This window comes from Gymnoscopelus microlampas (assembly GCF_963454915.1).
Source record: "Gymnoscopelus microlampas genome assembly, chromosome: 1".
In the NCBI taxonomy this organism is placed as follows: domain Eukaryota; kingdom Metazoa; phylum Chordata; class Actinopteri; order Myctophiformes; family Myctophidae; genus Gymnoscopelus; species Gymnoscopelus microlampas.
Window position 1 is genome coordinate 54,210,476 of NC_139962.1, and position 22,277 is coordinate 54,232,752.

At 41.2% G+C, this 22,277-nt stretch overlaps 2 protein-coding genes across 2 annotated transcripts; both read left to right on the plus strand.

Annotated features, from left to right (window-relative positions):
• Positions 1–474: 474 nt before the first annotated feature.
• Positions 475–10,644, plus strand: cplx3b (complexin 3b; the record flags this gene model as incomplete). Its single annotated transcript, XM_084058952.1, has 3 exons — positions 475–629; positions 9,758–9,845; positions 10,297–10,644. The coding sequence occupies 3 exons, from the start codon at positions 475–477 to the stop codon at positions 10,519–10,521; spliced, it is 468 nt and encodes a 155-aa protein (XP_083915078.1). The 3' UTR covers positions 10,522–10,644.
• Positions 10,645–18,496: 7,852 nt separating this feature from the next.
• On the plus strand, positions 18,497–21,897 carry LOC311046120 (growth arrest-specific protein 1). Its single transcript, XM_084058260.1, has one exon. The coding sequence runs from the start codon at positions 19,219–19,221 to the stop codon at positions 19,969–19,971; it is 753 nt and encodes a 250-aa protein (XP_083914386.1). The 5' UTR covers positions 18,497–19,218; the 3' UTR covers positions 19,972–21,897.
• The last annotated feature ends 380 nt before the right edge of the window (positions 21,898–22,277 follow it).

A 22,277-nucleotide genomic window follows, 5' to 3' on the forward strand; every position in this document is an offset into this window, starting at 1 on the left:
GTCCGTCGGTAGCGGTGCTGAAACCACACCTGACCAGAGAGAAGGATCGACGCGTAGACAGTTGGAATAAAACTTTCCTTCCTCCCCGTTTTCTCCCCCGCTTCTTAATTCCTCTTTTCTTTCCCATCAAGAAGCGTTTGAACAGCGCGTGCTCTTTGTACTTTCGAACCAAAGAAGTAGAACATCACTCTCTCTCTCGGTTGGATCTCTGTGATCACCGGATCTCTCTGTGATCCGCGCTCCTGTAATCCAAGACAAGAACGCGTCTTCCCAGAGATCAGTGTTCATTTTGACAGAGAATTCTGATTTCTACTGAATACCAAAATTATAGTCTTAGTCTTGGTCAAAAAAATTAACACTGCTGTGATCACCGCCCGCGCTCCTGTATCCAAGGCAAGAGCGCGTCTTCCCAGAGGTTTCAACTTTTCAACCTGGGCCAAGTGAGACCAAGTGATCTCCACAAGGCTCAGAAGAATGGCTTTCATGGTCAAACAGATGGTGGGTGGACAGCTGAAGAACCTGACGGGAGGAACGGAGGACAAACCCGCAGAGGAGAAAACTGAAGCCGCCGCGGCGGGAATGACCCAGGAGGAGTTTGAACAATACAAGGAGCAGTTGGAAGAGGAAAAGTAAGCAGAATTCGTTTGGGCTTTAATATCAAATAATAGTCGGAATGAATCTGTGTCGGAATAAAAAAAAAAAAAGAATGCTGGCATTTAGAATAATGTCTCGTGTAAAGGTGTTGTTGTGTAGTCCAGTGGTTCTCAACCTGTGGGTCGATTTTTTTTTGCGGGGGGGTGCGCGGGGCATTGTGAGCTTGTAGATCTGCTATTTTCACAATATTTATCTGTGGAACCGATAATTGAATGCCTCAACTCCTACAATTCCAAGTGCTTATCAGGGAGGGGGGGGGGGTCCCCCGGGTCCCCCAGTTCAAATATGATTATTTGGGGGGGGGGTCACGTCACGGCCTGAAAAGGTTGAGAACCACTGAATTAGAATATTGTGTCGTGTAAAGGTGTTGTAGTCCAGTTTGTAAAGCTGTAAATCTGATGCGTAAAGTAGTGCCATGCGCTACTTTAAAGTAGTGCCATGCGCTCTACTTTACGCATCAGTGCAGCGCCGCTCACATCTGTTCTGCGCCCCGGGATCTCTTCTCTCCCTGGTAAATAATGTAGGACAGCACCTACCCAAGGGAATTTGTACTGGGAATTATTTATCTCGGCAGGAACTGAAATTGAAATTAATTTCGGAAAAGCCTACACACTGATTGTAGCAGGGGTGGACATTGGGCAAGCTTTTTGGATCAACTGCTGTCTCACAAAAGAAAGACATATTTGGACTTTTTGGGACAATTCTGACCAAAAGTCAACATGTGCCTTGAAGGGGGGCAAAAAAAGTCACAGTATGACTTTTGGGGAATATATTATTTACGATTCTGTCTGACATAACTCGGACACTCCGACTTCACAATGCTCAGTGCAGTGACTCTCTCGCCTAAGCTCGCTCGGTGGTGCCTCCAGTGGCTCAAGTCCGCTTGAGACTGCAGGCCTCCGACTTTTTAACCGTTTTGTTGCCAGGTCGTCAAAACGCTGAGAACTGGATTTCCACATTTGCTAATGTGGAAATCCCTAAAAGTCAACATGTGCCTTATTTACCCCCCCTTCAAGACACATGTTGACGTTTGGTTAGTAAGTCACAATATGCCTTTTGGGTAGTGAGACAGTGTTGTTTGGATAGATCACTTGGTTGGCTGTTCCCAGTGACAGGGAAAACCACCTTTGCTTTTACATCTTATTATAGACTGCTAATAATACAAAGTCAATACTTTAATTATAAAACCCAACAAAGAATGAGTCAATATTTTAATATGAATAATAAATTAATTCTGAGGCTGACTATCTGGGCTGAAAGTTGTTTTTTGCACAAACAATAATGGTTAATAATGGTTGTTTTTGGTCAACTGAACTGATCTGATCACCTTGCCAAATATTAACGCTGATTCATGAATACTCTGGAGGTTTCTTCCATCCACATTGTGCACGTCCATTGTGATGTTCGTCTCCAGAGGACTGTGGTGTTACATATTAAAAGTGACATTTCCTGCAACAAGGTCATTTGGTTAACAGAGAGTTCACACACGAGACAACACCTCACAATCAATTAGTATGACGGCTCCCTCGGTACGGTGCGCTCCCCCACCGGCCAAATCAGATGTTCACTCTCCTGCTCACGGAATAAGCATCCGCGGTTCCCCAGCCCATGTAGCCCCGACCAGATCAACTGTTCTTTTGTATTTGCTGTGGGGAGAGAATTTAATACACGTAGTATTTGGGACATAAGAGATGTGTTGGTGGTGTTTTTCTTTTTTTCTTGTTTTTTTTTAAATGATTTCTTTCAGTAGAGTAGGCAATCTAGGCATGGCCATCCACTCACTCCCCTTAGTCATGTTGCCATCTTCAGACACTGAGAGAGAGAGAGAGAGAGGGGGAGAGGCGGAGAGAGGGAGAGCCGGGCAGCATGGGTACATGTGGATTTTATACCCAAGCCAATTACTAAACTCTGATACTAAACTCTGACAATATGTTCATGCCTTTGCTTAAGTTGATTGTTTTTGCAGTCGCCACTGTTCCATACAGTTGCCTTTCAGGAGGTCAAAAGATGGGCCTGCTGCTAACCTGGATAATTAACATGCTATTTGCATTTAGTGCCTTTACCATTATTAGTTCCATGAGGACATTGTAGGCTATACCCATCAGCTCATTAAATGATTGCATGGATTTTACGCATGGGTGGTCATGGTGGGAAAGACCCCCCCCCTTCCATATGTTGGACACAGGGTGTAGAACCCATGACCCTGGGTGGTGCTGCCTTGCTCTTTATTTTGCACATGTCATTATAGGGGCAAATGTTTCGCAAAATGTTCGAAAATAGCAGATATACAAGCTCAGATCACACCGCCTCCACATGTTGTGAGCTTGGAGATATGCTATTTTTGAAGACGAATTTAAAAGTGTTTGAGATGGTTTGGTGATATTGTAATAGGTTAAGTGGTTAAAGGGATATTTCACTTTCAAAAAAACTTTTGGTGATTGTATCGTCTACTCAGGCTTTTGTGAGCCCCGCAGACAGTTTTTAAGTTGCTCGATTCAGTATTTAGATATTAGATATTCATTTTATCAGACACTCCCCCTTCCCATACAAACCCATTGTAACTTCAAACTCCATTTTTAACATGTTAGATTCATCAAAAACACCCGTCCTTGGTTCACCCGTCTCCTACCGCCCCCCTAATACGCGAGGGGGCCGTGTTTTTTTCAATTACTTTTTTCATTTATTTTTAATATTTTTTTTGGAAAATGAAAAAAATAAAATACAATAAAATAAATAAATAAAATAAATGAAAAAAACCTCGGAAAAACACGGCCTTACTTAAATCAGTCAATTATTGATGTCCCAGATGGCCCTATCATGACCCCTTAGAAATGTACCATTATCATGTTAACACAGGGGGCGTGCCCTCTCCCCCCTGATTGCACCCTGGGGTGCTGCCACATATGCCTGTATGCCACATACTACAAATGTGATGGATGGAACAGGTGTTCCCTTTTGATCATCATTCAGGAATAGCTATTTGGTTAACCATTAAAACCCTCTACACTATATTAATACTTGGTTGACCGGGGTTGGCTCTGTACTTTTCCTCCCCTCTACACCAATCTCTTTGCCGAACATAGCATATTTTGGTCAAATGTCAAAGAAATTAATTGACATTTGTTCGACTGGGGGGGATTGGTATTGTGTATGAGACACAGAAAATGTACGTATGAGTCCATGGCAGTGGTGGAAAGTAACTAAGTACATTTACTCAAGTACAGTACTTAAGTACAATTCTGAGGTATTTCTACTACTGGATTATTTGTCATTTTCAGTATTTTTACTTCTACTCCACTACTTCGCAGAGGCAAATATTGTACTTTTACTCGACTACAATTATTATAAATTTTTAGTTACTAGTTACTTTGTAGATTTTGATTATACACATACATTGACCACTTCAGCCCTATATACATTTCGGCCATTTGAAAATAGCCTATCTACAAGCTCACAATGCGTCGCAGCGACGCATTGTGAGCTTGTAGATCGGCTATTTTCTTAAGATTTTTTATACATTTGAAAACTTGTGAAATTGGGACATTCTGCATAATGAGTACTTTCTACTTTTGGTACTTAAAGTACATTTTGATACCAATACTTTAGTACTTTTACTCAAGAAAATTTTGAGTTCCAGACTTTTGCTTGTAACATTTCTACATTGCAGTATTGTTACTTTTACTTAAGTCAAAAAATATAGTACTTTTTCCACCACTGGTCCATGGTAAACGTTGATGTATTGTCCATAGTCGCATGACGAAATATAAACAAGTATACTATGGGTTTAAGTGGTTAATAGTGACATGATGGACCACATATTATGAACATTAAGCAGGATACTATTTCTATATAAATCTCTGATCTAATGTTATAGTTCTATACCTACAGGCCACTGTGTGACCTCATACACAACAACATCATCACCATACCATGACCTTCAGCGGTGGTGAATTATTAGACACATCATACATCACTGAGGGACAGAAGCTGCACTCATTAAAGTAGAAATGGAAGGTTGGGGCGATGGGCCTGTTCACAGTGGCATGTCACACACAGAGCCATTTTATCACATTTAGCACCCAGCCACGGTGACAAACTGTGGCCACAGTGACATCTGATGCCCTTGGAGAGGTCGAGAGGAGGAAGAGGACAATAAGGCAGGCAGCAGATCTATTTGAGGCCGCGCGCCAACCGCCAGTTGAAGATTGTTTATCCCATTGAGACCGGGAACGCATCTGTGTAACCACTTATACCACTATTTTATACTTTGGCATTTCAAAAATAGCAGATATACAAGCTCATAGCGCGGCACCGAGTGCCGCGCTATGAGCTTGTAGATCTGCCATTTTTGAAAAATCGTGAAAATGTGTGCAAATCTTTGATGTATATGTATTTTTTAAACAAATAATTGTGTCAAATGTTTGCTTCTGGGGATTATACAAATGTCTTCTAAATCCTAATAGTTTTTTTTATCTTTTTTAAACACAGTTTTGCAGTGGTTCTCAAACTATTTCATGTCAAGGACCACCCAAAATTATTATGTATTTGTCCACGGACCCCCATCTCAAAATATTTTGTTCCAGAGACCCCCCAGAAGCAAAGATTTGAGTAAAAGATGTATAAATATATTCAAAGATTTGCACACATTTTCATGATTTTTCAAAAATAGCAGATCTACAAGCTCATGAGCTTGTAGATCTTTTTTTTCCTAATAGCCATAGAAATCTATAAAAGGACACAGATGCGTTCCCGATCTTAATGGGTTATTTCATGTTGATAGCGTTGTGAAACTCGGTGCTGGTGTGTGGACAGCATCATGAATACTATATTTAAAAAGATAAAAAAGCAAATGACCTTCCACTATGTTGACACACTCGGGTGCAAACACTCCCCACGGTCTTACAGTACGCCGTCCCCTCCGGACCGTATTCAAATTAAGCTGTTGACTTGATAGCTCCAGTCGTTTAATGTCACCCCTGTGGTTTCTCCCTGCTCTGTTTTGGATAAACGCTATCTCATCTTTTTGATGTTAATACGTTATGTAATAATCACACAGTCTGGGCTCTTTGTGTCATTGATTGACTGTAATCACTTTCATGGCTGTTATTATTAAGTCTATGTTTAGCCCACAGGGCTCCTTGAAGCAGGCTCCTTTCAATGCCTTCTCATGGCTTATATGGTGCAGGCACGATTTAATGAGGGAGGATTTCATTATGGACAATTAAGAAGTGCCCTACTAACATTTGAGTGAGATTGACTTGGAGAGGACCGTGCCAGCAGTCTGCCCTCTGCTGGAGGCATCACATGGCTGTTTAGAGGAGCAGACAACAATATCCTCATTGGGTCGATGTCATTTAGACATTGTAAAATGTATACTTTTTACTAATCTATTGGAAAAGATGGAGGCCAATGAAATATGAGCGATGCATTTCAATGTGTATGATATATTGGCCTCAGTCTGTTGACATACTGTATATTTATTGATGTGATAATGTCCCTATCAACAAACGTTTCCAGGCAGACCAATAACAGAAAACAGAAAAGACACTAGTATTGAGCCATGAGGGGCTCCGGTTACCCATATGGGGATTAAGTGGTTAAACATTGCAACCATAGACAGAAAGGGGAGAGTCATCATCATCAAAGCCACATAGTTATATTAAAATAAAGGCAGTAAGTCACACATCATAACAGATGCATAGGGACTGATATAGGAAAATGGGCAATAAGAGTTTTTAAGTTCCTTTACTTTGTGGAAAACATTATACTCCTGTCATGAACTTTAAAAAAAGGATCCAAAGCATGTTGTTCAGTTAAATGTTTAAAAAGCCTTAATTGTAGTATGGCTTTGGAAAACGCATTTCAGCCCAAGAGCCTTCATCAGGGCCCACAAAGCACTCTTACATTACTTAACCACTTGAACCCCAGCATCCATATTCTGGGGGTACATTAGCCAAAAATAGCCGCTCTACAAGCTCACAGTGCGTCACAACGCAAAAAGCTTGTAGATCGGCTATTTTTGCCGAAGTCATTTGGTGTAGAGTACCAAGCACAGTTGCAACTCAGGTCCGTTTTACTAAGTATAGAGGGTTAAAGTGAGTGGACCCTGATGAAGGCTCATCTATTGATTGATTGAATACTTTATTTTAAGAGTTTGCAAAAAGTACAGCTGTAAAGTTATACAACAATGCTAAAAGGATAACACAAAAAGCCCTGAGGGCAGGGGCTTGTTTCCATTGTTGTCCTCAATTCATCAAGACATATAAAGACTATAAACTAATAGCCAGACAACTATTCCACAATCACAATGATGTATGACCGGTCTGGAAGCATTTGAAAATTGTTGGAGGCAACAGTCTGGCCATGCGAGAGAGTCTATATAAAGACACACAATACTATACAAGAGGTCATCAATATTAGGAGCAATACAAGTGTATTTACAGAAAAACACTGGGGGGGTTATTCATCTCAAACGTGTGACCTGATTCCAGCTGCTATAACTACGGTCCAACCAGTAGATCTATAGGTAAATCACTTTATTATTCTTCCAACTGGAAACATCTACTGAATAGATCGACTACCCTCACAGCAACATTAAATAACAACAACAACAACACTACAACGCCATGTTGTAGAGTTGTTGTTCTGGAAGTACTCAGATATTTTACTTAAGTAAAAGTAGCAATACCACAATATAAAAATACTCTGTTACATGTAAAAGGCCTGTGTTCACAATGTTTAATATACTGTACAAACGACTAAAATGTTTGAAAATAGCAGATCTACAAGCTCACAACGCGAGTACGCAGAAATACCTTGAAACTGATCTTATGCCTATGCTGTAGCTTGCATGGTCATACGTAGAGGTTTGGTAACTAACGGCGTTAGTGGAGCATGTGAGTGGAGGCTGTGAAGGTTATCTAGGTCACACGTGTTTAACCAACGTGGGGTCCATGGACCTCCACGGGCCCTTGAGGGTTTCCAGAGGGTCCCCCATCAGCTGAATGATTGATGGTTATTCTTTGTACACTCTCAGAGTTAAATGACCACCGAGGATTTTACAGTGTAGATTGGGGATAAAAAGACAATGCGGGGGTCCATGGCCTAATGCATAACAGAACGGGGGTCCCGATCTAGGTCTGCTCGCTGCAGGGCACAGAGTGGTGTCGTTCTGGGCTGTTTTGCGTCTGCTGTTTGCAGACTATTGGCTCTATCTACGTCTCAGTGGACGGAACATTCTGAGCACTGAACCAACAGCAGGCTACATCTGGGGATTCAGGGAGCGATAGCACAGTATTATCTGACATTAAGCCATTAAGACCAATTTGAAACACATCTCTGTCATTTTAGATTTCTTGGGCTATTCAAAAATAGCAGATCTACAAGCTCATAGCGCGGCACCGAGTGCCGCGCTACGGGCTTGTAGATCTGCTATTTTTGGAAGATCGTGAAAATGTGTGCAAATCTTTGAATATATAAGGTTTTTAAAGCGAACATTTGTAACTCAATTCTTTGCTTCTGGGGATTCTACAAATGTCTCCTAAATCCTAACTGTTTTAAAAAAAAAACATATGTTGCATATATATCAGTGGTTCTCAAACTTTTTTCATGTGAAAGACCCCCAAAATAACATGTGTATTTGGCCGTGGTCCCCCCATCTCAAAATATGTTGTTCCAGGGACCCCTCAGAAGTAAAGTTTTTGAGTAAAAAATGTTTACTTAAAATATATATATTCAAAGATTTGCACACGTTTTCACGATTTTTCAAAAATCGATCTACAAGCTCGTAGCACTATGAGCTTGTATATCTGCTATTTTTGAATAGCCAAAGACATCTAAAAATGACACACAGACGCGTTCCCGGTCTTAATGGGTTAAACACTGCTGTTCATTCACCTCATGCTGACCCTACTACACCTAAAAATCCTCTGTTCATTCAACTCTTTGGGTAAAAGTTTCATTTACAGATCCATTTGTTTTCATTTTTTTTTTTTTTTACAATTTCAAAGGGTAATTGGCACTGAAGTACATGTACAATCAGGGCAAAACTGTGAATGTGGTGATGTTAGGCTTCCTGTGTTGCTTTATAGGGACTAATATTGTTTGTATGCGAGATGAGATGAGCCCCACATTCTTAGTCTTATACTGTGGGTCACTGAGCGAGCAAACTCACCTTGGTGGTGGGTAAGTGTCTCATTAAAGGGGGGTGAAGTGATGTGTTTTGTAAAAGCAGAAAATAATTGTTTTGCTGAGAAATTGAAACTCTATATTCTATAATAATTGCTATAGAGTGATTGTCCAGTGATTGTCCAGATACTTTCATTTTCAGGTCAGAATACCAATTTTATCCAATTAGGAGAGAGAACTCATAGAGGATACAGGGTAGTAACATTGAAACAAAAAAAAATAAATAGCAGACATTATTGGAACTGGAACACTGGAATCTAAGCTGATGGATGTTCTTTGTGGTTCTCTCTCTCCTGATTGGATAAAATTGGTATCCAGACCTTGAAATATATTTTCCGTTAGTTAGACCCCTGTTACTGAACAAACACTCTATAAGCATGATTACTATCGGAATATAGAGCTATTTAACACTTATTTTAACGAAAGAATATCACTTACAGAGCCTTTAATGCCCGACAAAAATACTGTATAGTTGAGTATCAAGACTTTATATCGTCTCTGTCGGGTGGAAACCTCATGTCCAAAACTGTTACTTTTCAGGATTCAAATTCAAAAATAGCAGATCAACAAGCTGCTATTTTGGATACTTTTGTGTGACCCTGTTGTATGATGAAGTAGGGCGTTAATTTACGAAAAAACACAAAAAAGTTAAAACATGGAGATAAGAGGTTTTTGCCCCAACAACGATATACTTTATGGTAGAGGCTAATTTCTCATATTAAATATAAGTGTGGGTTGGAACTGAAGGAGTCACTGTGTTGACAATTAAATCCTTCTTATCTCCACAGAGGTGTACAGTTAATTGAAGGCAGCATTAGCTAAGAGGCTTCAGTTAGAAGCTGAGATTATCGGTTTGTATGTCCAGAAGCATCTCCAGTATTCAGCTGAATTATAATCTCCCTCCTTCCCCCCCCAGGCAGGAACGAGAAGCTAACTTTGCCCAGAAGAAGGCTGAGCGAGCGACAGTTCGAAGTCATTTCCGGGATAAATACAGACTACCAAAGGTAAATAAATGCACAACTGATTTAGCTGTATAACCTTTGAAAACAAGGATCATATTATCATTGAAATGTTGTCAGTTATTTGGGGGCCCACAGGCAACATCCTCACGGACCACCCAGTGGGCCCCGGCCCTCAGGTTGGAAATCGCTGACCTAGATATTACAGTAAACGGGTTCATCTTAGTGTGCAGATGTCTTCTCTACTACGTCTGTTAACAGAGGGGGAGACGATGCCTTTATATTTACCACTTCTTCCCCACTGGGGCTTCTTTTCTTTTTTCCCCCCCAGAGCTTTCCCCTGACAGATTGTGTGTCCGTGTTGTTTCTAGTGTTGTTTGTACGCATTTACATATCTATATCTGTGTGTTGGAGTTCATGTAATTGTATGCATTTATCTACTTTTGTGTGTGTGTGTGTGTGTGTGTGCGTGTGCGTGTGCGCGCGCGCGTCTCAGAACGAGTTAGACGAGGGCCAGATCCAGGCGGCCGGAGATGACGTGAGCCTGCCCACAGAGCTGGCGAAGATGATTGCAGAGGACAACCAGGAGGAGGAGAGCAAGTCCTCGGTTCTGGGCCATCTGACCAGCATCCAGAATGTGGACATGGACCAGCTGAAGGACAAGGCCCAGGCCACCCTGGAAGACCTCAAAAAGCAGACGGAAAACTGCAGCCTCATGTGATCTGGCCAAACTCTTAAGGGTTTTCATTTATACAATCACAAAGATTTAAAAAAAAGAAAGAAAAAAGAAGTATTTTACGGCTGAAAAACAGTGTTGAGACTTTTTTCAGTTGGAAATATGTAATTTCTTTTGTTGAGCAACAATTATCTACACTGTTGTGCAACGGAGTATAGGCTATAGCCTTTCATTTTGAGTCCCCCCACCAACCGTCCTTCTCTTCTCCTGTTCCTCTCTCTGTCTGTCTGTCTGTCTCTCTCTCTCTCTCACACACATGATGTTACTGTAGGACGCATAGATCAGTGGTTCTCAAAGTGGGGTCCGGGGACCCCCCCCAGGGGTCCTTGAGGGGGTTCCAGGGGGTCCCCAGTCAAATTATTGATAGTCAGGACCAAATGGACCCTTATGGGTCTGTAACTCCGAGAGAGTACAAATGGAACCAAATGTCCATTTGGTTCCATTTGTTCTCTCTCAGAGTTAGATTAACATTAAATGATTTTTACAGTGTATATTGGGCTCCCAGAGATACAAATGCCATCAAATGGGGGTCCGTAGCCTAATGCATATCAAATTGGGTTCCTTGAAATTAAAATGGTTCGGAATGAATCACTGCTATAGCCTCTTTTGGGGGGTCCCTGGCATATCTTTTCAAATGGGGGGTCCGTGATGCTGATATGTATCAACTTGCGGGTCCTTGGCACGGAAAGGTTTGAGAACCACTGGCATCGATGGTCTACAGCAGAAGTGTCCAATCATCATTGTGTCATGGTGGAAGACCGATAGTATGCACGTTTGCCTGCTAACCAAACAGTACACCAGCAGATTTCATCCATGAGTTCTCCCCCCCTCTAGTGGAAGATGTTCTAATTAGTCCAAACCAGCTGGTGTGATGTCTAGTTGGGAGTGAAATGTTGTGTACTGTTGTTGGCTCTGCTGGGCACAATGCTGGACATCACTGGCCTGCAGTATTGAAATATACACGCAGTCAAATCCTGAGTGTACAAATGCAACCCTGTATAGCCAGAGAAGAAACGTTTCTGCAAACCTCTGATAAGTTGCATCTCAACATGTTACTGGTACTAGGATTGAGACATTTTGGGTAAAAAATAGATTAAAAAATGACCTTCAACAGTAAGTATCTTGTGATTTGCAGAAACAAATGTTGCAGTAAATGTGGGGAGATGGGGAAATGTACATATTTATGGTTAAATATACATAGTTATATAGTCATAGTTATTTCCATGAAAGGAAATAATAAGGGGTGTGAAAGTTTTTTCCACAATGCAGAAAAAACGTGAAATGTACATGTTACCATCTTCCTTCATTTAAACAAAAATTTAAATTTACATGCTTTGTACATGCCACATGCCAAAGTTTCTGTCGAATACATTCCAACCTATATACGTGAAGGATGTGGCACAATACAAAGCATGTCCAATTGTGAAATTTCTTTGGCTATCACCCATGCATTACAATGAATGCCTGGGCGATCGTTTGTTTATCACATACCCATATAGCCTTATCACAATGACGTGACGAAAATAACATTTAATCAATTACAGCAGCCATTGTTGTTCCTTTGTGTCGACATTCGAGCAAGCGGTGTCACTTGAGCTTGCACTGATTGGTCTGCTACCTGTCAAATCACCATCAATCATCACGTTATCGGATACGTATCACTCTCGCAGTCTCGCTGTCCTTTTATGAACCTCGCCCAGGGCAAATAAAGGCTGGGTATGTGTTAAATATCCAGGTATATCTGTATAAGATGTACAGTACATGTAACTGTTTTTGCTGTTTATCTGTGCTACTGTTGCCTTTTGTTCAGTCCGTGTTTAATCTACTCATTGGCTCTTGGATTGAACCATGGTATCGTTGCTGTCGGGTAGAAACCTTGTATCTCCATATTTCAACTTTTTGTAAATGAACACCCCATCTGGTCATTGTGAGACTGTCTCACAAAATTAGGGGAAATAGATATACAAGCTCACACGTATTAAGAGAGCTTGTGACTAAATAATAACTACTGTTTTTTTCTCCATTTCCTGAAAAATAAGAGTTTTGGACAAGTTTCCGCCCGAACAATGACAAATTGACCTTTCAACATTGTCTTCAGCCCTGTTTATGTCATTGACCTCCTATCTGTAGTGGTATCTTGTGCTGGTGGTTCGGTGTCGTTTAGCCAGTATGATATGTCAAGTGGTGTCTTTGAAGAAATGTTGTCCTTTTGGCTGTCAGATTTTTGACAGCCAAAAAATCTTTTGGCTGTCAGCGCTGCTCATTACGTTAAACGGCACACAGTCCTTTGAACATACGTATGTACTTGGTATATTCTGACCTGTCTTCTAGCAACGTTAATAGAAGCTGTGACAGAATGACGAGGAGGAGGAGGAGGCATCTGTGTCATTTGTATTACATCCATATATTCACACTTTTTAGGGTTTCCTCTAGGGATGCACCGATAGGGAAATTCTTGGCCGATACCGATGTTTAAAATAACAACTTAGCCTAGTTTTTGGTGTTATTATTTCCCCGTTTTGTGCCAGGGAAACAAATAAATCTTCTTTATAAAAGAAATACCTGTTCAGAATCTTCAGCTTGGTAGGCTGCAGATAACGAATACACCAACGTAGCCAGAGCAAAATTGATGCTTATCAACAACAGATAAATATCGGCTTCGGCCATCGGTGAATGTCAACTTTATTTGCCGATACCGACCGATAACAGCAAATATGGTCCAATGCCGATATCGCTGCATCCCTAGTTTCCTCTGTAGGTTTCATGCAGCAGTGGTGCTTGAGGGGTTTCATCATAACTCATAACCCTTCGTGTTTCTGTTTCAGTTATGGTCTCAGTGCAGGTTTTGAGGCACTAAAAACCTTTTTTTGGCATACTTTTATCGTTATATAATCAGAAAAGATAGACATTTTACTGTGCTGTTAGGGGTTTTACTCATTCTTACTCATTTTCTTACAGCGGTGATACACCACTGCTATATGAACAACAGAAAAAACCCTTTGGCAATAGTTCATGTCTTGTGATAGTTCGCAAAGTCTGTGTGTGACATGTAGAGTATTAAGAAAGGCAGGCAATCTTGCAATAAGTACTTCTCTAATAATGATAGCTACAATAACGTGTTTGTTAAGTGAGACCCAAATGGTTGTGTGTGAGCTTGGTGTTCCAGAGCAAGCTGATGTCTCTTTGATGAGTGTGTATAACTTGAAGTTTATTTGTTTTGTTCAACGTTGCAGTGTGGGACACCGTGTTTCAGGTAATGGCTGCTAGGACACTTGATTCACATGGTGGCTCTCATCTCTGGAAAGGTCTCTGTTATTTAAAAGATGACAATTGTGAACCACAATAAACAGATTTTTATGATATATGTCCCCCCGGCTGTTTCCTTGCTGTTGTTTTTGTGCAAAGCAGGTTGCTAAAGAACAGTGGTGGAAAAAGTACTCATATGTTTTACTTAAGTAAAAGTATCAATACTGCAATGTAGAAATACTCTGTTAGAAGTAAAAGTCAGGAATTCAAAATGTACTTAGTAAAAGCACACAAGTATTGGCATCAAAATGTACTTAAAAGTACCAAAAGTAAAAGTACTCGCAGAATGTCCCATTTAGAGTTTTAAAATCTTTTGAAAATAGCAGATCTACAAGCTCGTGTGAGCTTGTAGATTGGCTATTTTCAAATGGCCGAAATATATATAGGGCTGAAGTGGTTAATGTATGTTTTGTAATAATAATCAAAATCCTGAAAGTAACTAAAGTTTTCAAATAATTGTAGTGCAGTAATTAGTAAAAGTACAATATTTTCCTCTGAGATGTAGTGGAGTAGAAGTAAAAGTATTGAAATTTGGAAATACTCCAGTGAAGTAAAAATCTAAATTGTACTTGGTCCTTGACATAAGTTTGAGAACCACAGGCTAGAAGGTAAATGGAAAACAAGTCAGATGAGGCTGGCCACCAGGTGGAGACAAAAACACAATGACATCATCTGACAGCAACAGACAGTGATGTTTTGGTGGTGAAGTAGGCCAGCCTCATTACCTCATTATGACTGGTATTAATAGTGTAGTAGGAAATGTATATGATTTATAAATCTTTAAAAAATACCAAGAATTAAAAACGGATGAGTTGAAAACCAACATTAAGGCACCACAAAATTGATAGACAGATAATAATTTTAGAAAAAAGGCTACCATCATCAAAAACAAAAGCAAGTTATTGCCCCCCCCTCCACACACACGCACCCACGCACGCGCGCGCGTGCACACACACACACACACACACACACACACACACACACACACACACACACACACTCACACTCACACTCACACTCACACTCACAACTGAACTATGTTTTTATCAGTGGTGGAAAAAGTACTCAAATGTTTTACTTAAGTAAAAGTATCGATACTGCAATGTAGAAGTACTCTGTTACACGTAAAAGTCTGGAATTTAAAAATGACTTGAGTAAAAGTACAAACGTTTTGGTATCAAAATGTACTTAAAGTACCAAAAGTAAAAGTACTAAAATGTTTGAAAATAGCAGATCTACAAGCTCATGTTGTAGATTGGCTATTTTCAAATAGCCTAGGTATAAAATAGCGCTAAAGTGGTTAATGTTTTATAATGTAGTCATTTATATCTGCAAAGCAGCCTAACTAAAGTTTCCAAATAATTGTAGTGGAGTAAAAGTATAATATTTGCCTCTGAGATGTAGTGGAGTAGGAGTAAAAGTATAGACAATTGGAAATACTCCAGTAAAGTAAAAGTACCTCAAAATTGTACTTAAGTACAGTACTTGAGTAAATGTACTTTGTTACTTTCCACCACTGTAAATTAGTGAAATTTGACTTTGAGGTACCAGTTCAGACGCATGTCTTCCAAATTCAGAGGAACTATTTGGAAGAAAAAAAACAAATGGCACGGTCTCAGTGGGCCATGATGGCTGGAACTTTGTAAAAAAAAAAAAAAAAAGAAGGGAAAAAAATGCAGAACAGCCTGGGTTCTTTTTACCCCCAAATCAAGTTAGTTACCATCTCAATGGCAAGAGAGTCTGAGCTCTTGGTAGTTTTCAAGTGTGCTGTGAAAGGGGAGAGCTGTAAAATATATTGATGCTGAACCCTCACTCCATTGATAGGCCCCAGTGCGTGAACAATCTCCAGCTCCAGGGCAAAGACACTGGGGGTCTGGGGGCCACTGCATGGCCAATCTGACACAATTGGGGTGAAACGGGCCAGAAAACACCATTCTCTGCCATTCTCCTCTATCAATCGGGGCTTAAAAAACTCAGCAAAAGAGGAGGAGAGAGAGAGAGAGAGAGAGAGAGAGAGAGAGAGAGAGAGAGAGAGAGAGAGAGAGAGAGAGAGAGAGAGAGAGAGAGAGAGAGAGAGAGAGAGAGAGAGAGAGAGAGAGAGAGAGAGAGAGAGAGAGAGAGAGAGAGAGAGAGAGAGAGAGAGAGAGAGAGAGAGAGAGAGAGAGAGGTGACAATTAGTGAGAAGCATTTTTAGAGCGAATATGCTCTATGCACAGCAGCCATATTGGGAATAAATTGGGCCCCTTCCTTACTTACTTCCTTCACAGGTATTACCAATGATACTAATTAAGGCTCTGTTCCATTTAGTGTGGCATAGTGGTTGTCTTATTTTCAAGGACCCCCATAACTCTGAGAGTGTACAAATGGAACCATTTGGTTCCATTTGTACACTCTCAGAGTTACACACCCACCATAAGGGGCCATTTGGGAACCAAAATGGAGTGTTTCTAGTGCGCCAAAATGCACGATATCAGCACCCTAACCAGAATGGAACAGAGCCTTCATTAGAATCATTGGTAACACCTGTGAAGGAAGTAAGAAGAGGCCCAATTTCTTTCCAATATGACTGCTGTGCATAGAGCCTATTGCTTCATTCACTTCACTATCATAGCTAGAGGTTTTTCCCATCCATCGTCTGCTTAAACGCCTAAAGAGGAACAGATTTGTTTTTCTCCTGCTGAACATTTGGACCAGTGGGTTTGCAGATGTGAGCTGTTCTTTCAGTGGAATGCACATAGTAGCAGTGATGGATTTTTGTTTACTTAAGCCCTATTATTGTAGTTATCTATGTGTTACTGGAGTAAGAGTACAAAAGTATTGGCATTAATATATACTTCAAGTACCAAAAGTAAAAGTAGGCTACTCATTATGCTGACAAGGGTCCCATTACACAAGTTTTCACAATGTATAAACATCCTTTGAAAATAGCAGATCTACAAGCTCACAACGTGTCACGTGTTGTGAGATTGTAGATCTGCTATGTGTAAATGTATATTGGATTGAAGAGGTTAATACATGTTTTGTAATAATAAATCAAAATCTAACTAGTAACTAAAGTTTTCAAATCATTTTAGTGGAGTAAAAATGTAATATTTACCTCTGAGATGTAGTAGAAGGAGTTGAAGAAAAAGTAATGAAAACTGGAAATACTCCAGCATAAGTAAAAAAAAACAAAAAAACTCAAATTGTACTTAAGTAAGTGCAGTACTTGAGTAAATGTACTTAGTTACTTTACACCATTGCATAGCAGCTATGCATGTGTGTTGCAGCACACTTCACCAAATCCCCATGGCTGTGCGTTGTTTTGCAATAAGACAAGAGGAGAGACACAGTAGAAGGACCACACAGATCGCAGCTTGGTAAAAAACATTTTTATAAACACCAGCATTTATCTGATCATATTCGTCCATGTGTTTTTGCAAACTTGTTGTGTTGCTACAGACATGACATGGGTCCCACGGCTGAACTAGAGCTGCTGTTCCTCTGCCTCTTCAATGACGACCAACAGTATTGCCAGGTGTTCAGAGAGAAACAAGCAACTAGGTCTATGAAAACAAGTCCAAAAGAAGCAAAGAGGACATGAGCACATTATACCTATATACTGTATACCAGAGGTCTTCTACCTTAGCGCTAGGTATGCTCTTGGTTGCTTGTTATTGCAGAAAATGCACTTATAACCTCTGGTGATTAGTAGCTTTCGTTCCCTACCTTTGTTGATTGCACTTATTGTAAGTCGCTTTGGATAAAAGCGTCTGCTAAATGACTGTAATGTAATGTAATGTAATGTTTTCAGGCCAAGGACCCCCTAGCTGAGAGAGAGATGACCCCCTACTCTATATTGTATAAAATTGTGTTTCAGATGTTTTTTTTTTTTTTTTTTTTTTAAACTTCTCTAAAAGAGCACTTCATGATTCATTCATTCATCATGATTTGTGTGCATGGGGATCTCATCTTAAAGAAGCTAAGTGCTTAACTGAGCTATCCAGTTTAGTAGACCTTGTATTGCGAATTTGTACTTCCATGTACTGTTATGTACTGTCATGTACTGTTCTCATGTCTTACTAAATAAAGTACACCAATCAATCAATCAATCAATCAATCAATCAATGACTTACAGGTGGCTGCAATTCAGAACCTATAAAAAGTGAAAGCCTAAACCCCCCCCCCCCCCAACTGTTGTATATTTGTCTGTCATTAAATGTTTTGATGAATTGAATACACAGGGACCCCAATGGAAACAAGCCATAGTGCTTTTCTGAGTTTAATCCTTTAAGCAGACCTTGTATAGAACTGTACTTTCTGTGCTTTTCTTGCAAACTGTTATTAAAGTATTCAATCAATCAATCAATCAATCAATCAATTCATTTGGGGGTCCATGACACTGGTTAAAATAATTATAGAAATGGTGGAAACAAGCCCAAATAAGCAACTATACTTTAGAAACAAGCCCCCCCATAAAACACCAATATTTACAAGCAACTTCACAGAAAAATAAGCCCTAAGTCGCTTATAATAAGCAGACATGGCAACACTGATCGTTGGCTGGGGTTGTAAATGAGAGAGAGAGGAGGAGGAGGAGGAGGAGGAGGAGGGGGGAAGGAAAACTTTCCTTTCTTTCTTTTCTTTTCTCTGAGGAGAAGGAGGTAGGCTATAGTATAGTGTGGGGAAATGCTCCACCAAGCGTGACTCGTAACTGAGAGAGAGAGAGAGAGAGAGAGAGAGAGAGAGAGAGAGGGGAAAGGCAAGAGGAACAAAGACATAGCGGACCGTTAGAATAAAAAAATGCTACAACCTCGTCTACTAATAAACCAAAATGTGGAATACTTGGAAACAGCAACAATGGGAAGAAGAGAGACGACTTGTTGGAGTGTAAAAAACGGATACAAGTTTGCAAAGAAGAATCAAGATACGCGTCCGCTTCGGACACCGGAGTGTGGGAGTTGGTGGTATGTTGTGCTGTAGTGGATACATTGATGCGACTGGCATTGTTTTGTTGGACACTTTGTAACAATTTGACATTATTGTGTGTGTTTTTGGTTTCTAACTTTTTGAGCGGACATTGTTCTTGGAGGAATGAAACGTTTGGCTACATTGTGTCCCGCAGTTAAAGCCAGGATCGGTGATTATTTCTAGGGAACGGGCTCAGTGAGTGTGAGGAGTTGTTCGGGGGCACAGGCGCACAGACAAGGGGGGAGGGGAGGGGTGTGCATGCACTGCTGGGGGGACTCAGTAATAATAATAATAACACACATATGTGAATGATTGTAACCAAACAAAACCCAGTTGGTCTGTAAATTCCTCGGCCTCAATGTGCCAACCTTCGTGGTGGAAAAGGTGCGAGTCACCAAACTAAGCCTGACCTCCCATCCATTAAGCATGAGATGGTGCTTTGCCCTGGTTCTGCTCTCCTGGGCCCTGGTGGCCCTGGGTGATGCCATGATCTGCTGGCAGGCGCTGCTCCGGTGCCACGACGAGCCCGGCTGCGAGCTGGCCTACAGCCAGTACCTGGCGGCGTGCGAGGGCAACATCAGGGGCACCCGGAGACAGTGTCCCAGCCACTGCATCAACGCGCTGATCAGGCTCAACCACACGCGCAACGGGCCGGACCTGGAGACCTGCGACTGCGCCAAGGACATGGAGTGCGTGGGCGCCAAGCGGGCCATCGAGCCGTGCCTGCCCCGCAGACACCCGGGGGACGCGGGGGGCATCGGCTGCACGGAGGCCCGGCAGCGCTGCGAGGAGGACCCGGCCTGCCACGGCTCCCTCACCGCCTACCTGTCCTACTGCGGCCAGCTCTTCAACGGCAGGAAGTGCTCCTCCAAGTGCAAGGCCACCATCCAGCAGATGCTCTTCATCCCCAGCGGCGTCCTGCTGAACCGCTGCGTGTGCGACGGCGTGGAGAGGCCCTTCTGCGAGGTGGTCAAGGAGAACATGAAGAACCTGTGCGCCATCGGAGACCACGGCGTGATCTCCGACCAGCCGGACGTGGACGACGTCTACGAGGACGAAGACTACGACCCCAAGCACGACAGAGACGAGGTGTACGGCCCCGTCTCCGCGGGTTCCCGGCAGCGGTTCGGCTGTGTGGGGACGCTCTTGTTTCTGCTACTGGCTCGGATATTATGCTGAGAGGTTCACATTTTGTGCGAAGCAGTCGTGTGGTGGGGCTTGTGGGGTCAGTGAGGTTTTCTATAGGTCCTCATAGTACTTCTTCGCTGCATACATGAGATGTTCTACTGTGTGATTTGCTATGGTCATTGTTGCATAGACCTACACAGTACATGGAGTGGATATATTTTGGTCCAAACCCCTCCAGGCTAAGGGATTCAGACCCTATAACCATCACATTTCCCTGAGATGGTACATCTATATCACGAAAATCCATGGCCACTAAGGCTACTAAGAATCCCAAACTTGACAACTGTTTATTTGCCACTGGCACACACCGTTCTGTGTTCCCCCTCTAAACGGATGCTGTTTGTTTGGATTCATTTCAATGGTCCTCGGAGTGTGGCTTTATTAAGACTTAAGACAAACATTGGACCCGTCCAGGGCTTGTGTTTGCTCTTCTCTCCATTTCAGGGGGCCTCGGTATTGTTGCAGCAGCCACAGAACACTTCAAATGTTTGTGGGAACGGTCAGAGAACAGACAAGAGGTTTTTGGGATCAAGTAGTTAAATTAACTGAAGTGCCTCTCTTGTCAGTGACCCATCCCCCACGCGAAAAGGTTGTTTTATTGAACCCCCCCCTTTCCTGCCCCCACTTCCACCCTTTACGCCTTCTTTTTTTTTTTTAGACCCCCTGTCTTTTAAATTGTTGCTTTACCTCCTCCTCCCCCCAACCACCACCTCCACAGATAACAGAGGGCAGGAAACCGTTGGCTACTTGTCTTCATATTGAGCCCCATAAGATGAATGTACAAATGATTTCTGAAGGGCTTCTTTTCCAAAATGGCATTCCTTCATCTTGAAACACTAAATAACTTTAGTAACCAGAGGAATGTGACACAGCACACTAGAAATATCTCGCAGATATTACACCACCTTGAAATACTTTCATTTGCATCTTGTAGCTAATGTAGTTGATAACTTCAATCCTAACTTTTCATTAGGAATTTCGGTTTAAGTTTCATAACAGCAATAATTTTGTAACTTAATGTGTCATGTTTTTTCAGATGGTGGATATCTCGTTTTGGAACACAGCTCTTTAGAACAGGTATATACCACAGAAGGAGTGTCTCTTATATAGTATATGCAGTATATGTGAGATTAAGTGAAGTTTATTATTCACTTTAAAGTATTCATAGCTAAAGTTGAGTAAGCTATATGTGGCGCATAACTTATTGCAAATCTAGTATTAGGGGCAGATCTGGGTCAACTAGAATTTGCAACTCAAGTGATTGTCTATAACCTTGTTGGCAGTGCCCAGGGGTTTGCATTTACCATATCGGTGTCAGTCACAGAAAAGGATACAACATTGGCTTTTATATCCTTTCCCACACACACTTGACGGCAATCATTGTATTACTGTAAGCCCTGCTAATCTACAACCTAAGAAGTCTAAAACAAACCATGAAAGAGCAGTTGCAAATAGTATTTGACTAAAGTCTGCTTAGGTGTAATGGTTTGCATTACGGCTACGAGATCCAGACTGACATTGAAGGTGTTTGATTTCTTATTTTGAAGAAGCTAGTTTGCCTGATGTCACATCTACACCACTTGAAGTTCTCCTGTCATGAAACTAATCTTTGTTCTGCGATGAAGGTCATGATTATGTGTTAATGGACCCCGATTCCATAGCTGCTGGTCTCAATGAAAAATGTTGTTATATGTTAAATTATGACGCTATAATTTGAGGAATGTATATACTTTACATCTATATGCAATCAGATAAGCCAGTTACTTTAATATAGTTAACACATAAAAGTAGTGAAAGGTTGTCCGCGAAACCCGCCAAATTTAGACTTCTCATCTCAGCCAGTGTTTGAATAACAGTTAAGAGCAGAATGTACTATATGGGAGGGCACATTTTGTAATAAAATGATTATGAACTGAATTGCTCAGTGATTGACTTTTTTCCACCCAGAGGTGTGTTTCAACTCATACATTTAAATATATTCCAGATGTTTGGGCTGTGCAGAGATACACAACGTGGCTTTAACCCTCGCATTTATCACATCTACTGGTTATGTTCGATATCCGGGAGTTAAGTTGGTTGTACAGCTACAAACACAAGATTAATTACTAAATTGTACGGTACATACAGCAAACAAAATGCAACAAATCTCAAACAAAAAATGTCATGAAGTTTAACAAATGAGCGTCTCTATAATGAGTGCACTTACTATATAAGTAACCCCTCTTAGCACTGTGTACCTTTCATAAAGCCACCATTGTATAATACTTAGGGGATTAAGGCCTGTGTAACTGAGACCA

Bases quoted from the DNA above. Each gene is read 5' to 3' on its own strand.
- LOC311046120 (XM_084058260.1), top strand. From the start codon at position 19,219: ATGAGATGGTGCTTTGCCCTGGTTCTGCTCTCCTGGGCCCTGGTGGCC.